The sequence below is a fragment of the Megalops cyprinoides genome, chromosome 7, assembly GCF_013368585.1.
Source record: "Megalops cyprinoides isolate fMegCyp1 chromosome 7, fMegCyp1.pri, whole genome shotgun sequence".
Lineage (NCBI taxonomy): Eukaryota > Metazoa > Chordata > Actinopteri > Elopiformes > Megalopidae > Megalops > Megalops cyprinoides.
In genome coordinates, this window is record NC_050589.1 from 7,959,059 (window position 1) to 7,964,985 (window position 5,927).

The following is a 5,927-nucleotide window of genomic DNA, read 5'->3' on the forward strand; positions in this document are numbered from 1 at the left end:
AAGAATCATCCGAATAGTAATTACATTATTTCATGACGAAAATTGAGAAAAACGAAATTGAGATCACAACACAGTTGACTCCTATTTCATTCATGTTTACACTATTGCCTTACATACCGCATCTATCCAGTAGCAATGTATGTATGTGTGTCTGTGTTCCTTTATCAGAACTTTCTTTAACTTCTTTTAGATAATGAATTAGAAATTCAGCTTAAAATATATTACCCATAATTTTCTTTTATATTAGGTTTTCAACAATACAGAAGACAAAAATCCAATTTTGTGGGTGTGCTTTTTTGGTAGAATTAGAACACTCAATAGCATCTATTATTCTGAGATAGTTCATCGCTATCTGAGACCTTAAACATCTAGAATGTAAAGAGATATACTGTGTAATTTCATAGTGACAACACAACTCACTAGAACTAACATCTAATGGCTCACTATACAGATAAGGACTCATAGTACAGTTAGCGATTTACATCGTAAATTGTACATTGGTACAGAAGTACATCTGGATGCTGACACAACTTTTATTATTGCTAATATTTATCCAGCAAAAGCTCCTCCTTTTCCCGGTTTCTGAAATAGCGCTGTCCTCAGTGAACTCTGCTCTCAGGAGACATAATTAACAGAATCAGTTGTAATCACCTGAAGCTACAGTTCTAAATATACAGAGAGTGAAAGTGGAAAATGTGACAATACCAGCTTTGTGAGAGGCTGAGAAGTAGGCCAAGGCAGGAACTGTTAAGTCAAATCTAAAACTAACAGGAAGACCATTGCCAAACATCCACAGCTTGCACCTGGCCTACCTTGGACCGATTTGCTTGCCAGTTTCATAAACAATACAGCCTTTCAGATCATATCAATGTGTGTGTAAAAATCGAACAAGCAGATGTATGCATCTGGCAGACTAAGAAAACAGAAGACTAAAGAAAACAGGAGAAAACAGTCCAGCTTTAATTTAGATACATTTCCTCCCAAACAGTATACACACAGTATAATGTCTGAGCGACACATGGTCTTCCATTGAAAGCATTCAAATGTTTCTTGTTTTCACTTGTGAAGAGATCCTTGCTTTTGAATGCACGACAGCACCTTTGACAGGATTACCTTACCTGATTGTGTCAGTAGTGGTCAGTGCGTCTGCTGGTGCATCAAGGTGTGGTATCTCAGTGTGAAGCATAACAGTCAGAAAATAGAAGATGGCAAATGATGGATATTGATGTCTATTCCTCATGGACTCTTGCCTGTTCAGATACTGTTGTGTTTTGATTTTGTTTATGCTATAGAAACCCACACCACCTTTTCTTCTATATTTTTTTACTCTCAGAACGCTACAGCTGGCATAATTTTATTTCTATATGTGATGTATTTTAATTGCTATCACTTAAAACTTTTTCTCACATAAACATGAATTTAAGGAAGATCATTACCCTCTCATTTGATTGATTATATCATTGTTTTTTCTTCACTCCAGGCACAATATTGTCAGAAGAAAAAAAACACTCATTACAAAATTTGAAATACATACATTTATTTTTACTATTGTTGTCATTTTTAAACAAAATATATATTAGAAAGTAGAAAAACTAAGTTCATAATAATTCAGTTTACAACTTGTAAAATGTACAAAAATGTTGTCAACATCTTCCCAGAGGCATGATTTGATCTGACAGAGTATAGGTTTGAAAGGAGCAGGAGAAAACCACTGGAGCTGTTTGTTGCTGTTGGCTGTAATTTTATTCACAAGACATCATCATGAATATTCACTGTGGCTCTGAATGCATGAGATCATGCAGTCACACATACTGCGCTCTGAAAGCTAAAGCGCTTCCCAGATGATCACTCCTGTTTGTGTGCGCATGTTTGTGTACAACACTGCCTAATACTATAACCACAGCGTTTCACACATGTTGTTTTGGCTTCTTTTCCTCTTGGTTCCTAAATGAAGGGCGTTTATAGCCAGCGGAGCATGGGGTGATTGCATACTGCTTTCATCTTTGGCTATTATGAGGACATGTAAACAGGCATCACAGCAGTGTGGCTGGTAATAAATAGATTCGACACCTGTAAGACTACGCTCCTGTGTTGCACTGTGTGTGACACATATTTCAACCACGTCTTTCCTATTGAGAGTATGAAACGGGGGACTGTGCTCTCATTTTTATACTACTTCTGTTCATGCTGCCTGGCTGTTGGTGCTTTCCAGCACGGTCCATTAGTGACCAAAGGGAGGCCGACGCCTGTGCTTCGAAAGAATCGGTCGCATCTTGATCAAGAGTTTTCAGCACCCGGTCTTTGTCGGAACGGAGGTCCGTTACCAGGTACGCTTATTTTTTTCTGCCTTTTCTACAAAGCTGTTGCATTTGCCTCCTGAAAGGACAGGACAAAATGCTTCATTTGTTGTGTCACTGCTGCATGGCAGGGCCGTGTCGGCCTCCGCGACCTTTCAGCTGAGGGCTCAGCCTATGACATGTCAGCACGCATAGTCACATGACCTGTCCGTTCTTCTTTCTGTGCCTGTTTTCCGTTCTCAGGCCCTGGGGCAAGCGCCGACTGACATGTAGCAGTCTTTAGCATGTCCCTTTAGCGGCCCTCTTTGTTAGAGCTGTTAGCTCTCAGCGCCGGGCGCTAACTTCTGTGCCCCCTGCACCTGTTGGTTGGGGGTGGAGGGTGACTGGGGCTTAGTGGGGCAGGCGGGGGGGCCGCAGCGTTGGGAAGGGGGTGACGGACCCGTCGACGTCGGGGTCCATGTCCAGGACACAGCGCAGGCTGCCGGTGGAGAAGACGCACTGCAGCGGCCAGACGACGATGCAGACAAGCAGGATCATCAGCACGATGAGGAGCGTCAGCCTCTTCCAGTCCGTCAGCCGGCCCAGCACGCCGCCGCGGGCCTGGGTCTGCGCGGGGGCGCCGTCCTGCTTGCTGGCGCCGATGTCGATGCAGATGCAGAAGGCGGGGCTGCCGGCGTCCAGTGGACGCTTGTAGCAGAGCCTCTCCCCCTCCAGCCACACACTCTCCTCCTGCTGCTGGTGCCGGGGCAGCTTGCCCAGCACCTCCTGGCTGGTGGTGAGGGCCGGGGGCCCGTTTTTCGGGATGGAGGTGGGGTGCCTGCAGAAGGGGCAGGAGATCTTCCCCGCCTCCTGCTCCAGGGACGCGGTCATGAGGCGCGACAGGCACTCCAGGCAGAAGGTGTGTGTGCACTCCAGCAGCTTGGGCGTCTTGAAGACGTTGTCGTAGGTGTTGTAGCAGATGGAGCACTCCGGGTGGACCCTGCCCTTCTCCGGCTCCTCCTCCTGGGGGGTCTGTGTGTGCCACACCTGTGGGGTCTGCTCCATCTTCTCAGGTTGCTCCATCTCCTTTTTTCCCCTCTGCTGGTTTTTTGTATTGTGTAAGAACCTAGGAGGCAGACAAAGAAGGTTGTTTTTGCAGTACAGTCATTCCATGTTGAATGTTTACTCTCTCAGAGAGCCACTTACCAGGCTCATCGTCTGTTCAGCCTGGGTTGCTGCGGTTGTCCCTTAAATGACTAAGATTTAAATCCCATGGCGCTGCCTACCTGTCACCTGACATTTATAAGCCTATTGCTATAGTCTGTGACACACTAATAATAGCATGTATCATTCCCATTCAGCTCATGAAAAGCTTGCCAGATAGTATTCTCAGTTTCACAAAAAGAAAAATAAAGAATCTGTAGGTGCACTTTACAGACCAAGAGGTGACTCAGCGAAACTGTTATGACTATAAAAGTAGGGGGCACAATATTCCCAACGGGGGTGTATCATTTGCACTGAGTTCCAGCAAAGAGAGAAACACCAGTCTTTCTTCTTGACTCCATAAACTGAATGTACAACATCTAATTTTATGTCATAACTTTCTGTAAGAGGGATACATTCTGCTGTTTCAGATAATTCTGTGCACACTCTATCTCCCAGACCTGACACTGGAATTCATACACACTGCTTATTTCTCCACCTCTGACCTACACTATCAGCTGTAGTGTTTCCTGCACAAGGTTTCAGATAAAAAGAAGAAAACAGTTTTGTAGCTGAGCAATGAAAAAGTACATTGCTGATATATTGCCATCTAAATTATAGAGAGTATGGGCTGTCCTGTGAGGTGCACTGTATGCAGAATGCAGTTCCCACCATCTAATGGGCAAGGGGACTGTCTGGGACTCCATCTCCCATCATGCTATGAGCAGTTCTCAGGGTGCACCTGAAGCACTTCCAGTATTATTTCACTCAATACTCGCTTCTTGCAAGGCGTCCCCTCTCCCGTATTTTCAGGGTCAAACTACACTGCCGGGCTGAATTTTCATGACATAGGTTGAGATGTGTGACTCAAGTGTCTTTGTACTGGTCTGGGGAGGGGCCTTGGGCTGGTGGCCACAGCAGTAGATCAGACCTTGAGAGCGGGTAGGGGTGATATGTCCCCTTAGGCTCTCTCCACTCAGGAAGGAAGTCTACCCTCTTCATCTCCATCTTTGCAGCCGTGCCACATTTTTCTCACTCTCGCTGTTTCACCCTCAGGATTCCTGAGATGCCAGCTAGTGCCCAGATTGCTTTGAACTGCATCGTCGGTCCCAGTAGTACTTGGCACCGCTGCACTGAGAGGCAAATCCCCTCCACAGACCACACTGCCGCATCACTGAAGGTCTCAGGGTTACTCACTGCCCTATCTAGCTGCCACTGATTTCAGCGTGTTACACCCACACGCAGTGACCAGCTCTCTGACCATATTACCTGAGACAGATTCCCAAGGGGAATTTTGTATTTCCTCAGTCTGCTCTGTTTCATTCTACTGTGTTTTACTGTGTCTGCATCAAACTGATCTGTGCTGTGCCACTAATGCTTGTGTGATTGACCAAGGTTCCTTTCTGATTTTATATTCACAGTTCTCTAACTATCTTTAAATGGTGTAATATATGTTTAAGTGCTGTCAGAATGTTCTCACATTTTCACCTTGCTGGCAGCTTAACAGTTATTTAAATCAGAGGACAATAGAGTATTTTTTTTTTGTGAGCTGCTGTAAAGCTGGATCAGATTTCTTTTTCACCTGCTCTCACGTTGCAGGTGAACAGTATAAGGTAAGGTCACACTGTTGTAATATGGGTTATGGAAACTGGATATATGACTTACATACTGATATACTATTACTAAAGTGCTTCTGCAGCCTTGTTATATGAAAAGGTGATAAATCAAAGTATATATCTTGAATATTATAATCACCATGTTGCAACAGAAAAATCAGGTTTGATGTAAAAATGGCTTGCATGCCATCAACTCCAGTATAAGAGAACGCCACAGAGAGTAGCACCTACCTGTTTTGCTGCGATTAGTTGTACAGTAATTCCTTAGCTCTCTCCCTCTCTTTCTCTCGTGGTGTTACTCCAAGCTGTGAGGCGATCCCAGGCTCAGGGGCTGTAGATGCAATGCGAGCCGGATGTCACCCTTGCGTCTCCAGGTGAGCTTGCAGGTATCCCTGAGGCCAGGCTGTGAGTGGGAACAGGTGGGGCTTCCGTGCAGCAGCTGTGATCCTGCTCTCTCGGCAGTCTGTACTCGACTCTCACCTGCCAGACGCTGTCCACCGGCTTTTCAGCACTCTGTATGTAAATGACACCAATGGGCAGTGAAAAAAAAACTTTTCCTGGAGGGAGGGAGGGAGAGGGAGGGAAACGAGGGAGACTGGAGCACACGTTTCTCAACAATCAACAATCAAACTTGGCAGGCCGTACTTCTTAACTGCTCTGACATCATATTTGATTAGGAGTGCCTAATTCTGAAAACAGGTCTTGGTTTCCTTTTAAGGTGGCTTTTGCTGTATTCCAGTCTGAACTGGAAGGCACAGGTCACATACACACAGCCTCCATCCCGCCTTTCACTTGAATGGAAGAGGTGAAATCAAACTATTTCTGATTTTCA

The 5,927-nt window shown here is 45.1% G+C and overlaps 1 protein-coding gene across 1 annotated transcript; it reads right to left on the bottom strand.

The window, feature by feature from the left end:
- Positions 1–1,667: 1,667 nt before the first annotated feature.
- On the bottom strand, positions 1,668–5,600 carry LOC118781185 (RING finger protein 223). The gene is made up of 2 exons (XM_036534106.1): positions 5,327–5,600; positions 1,668–3,402 (listed from the first exon to the last, which is right to left on the bottom strand). The coding sequence occupies exon 2, from the start codon at positions 3,357–3,359 to the stop codon at positions 2,688–2,690; it is 672 nt and encodes a 223-aa protein (XP_036389999.1). The 5' UTR covers positions 3,360–3,402; positions 5,327–5,600; the 3' UTR covers positions 1,668–2,687.
- Positions 5,601–5,927: the final 327 nt, after the last annotated feature.

Bases quoted from the DNA above. Each gene is read 5' to 3' on its own strand.
- LOC118781185 (XM_036534106.1), bottom strand. From the start codon at position 3,359: ATGGAGCAACCTGAGAAGATGGAGCAGACCCCACAGGTGTGGCACACA.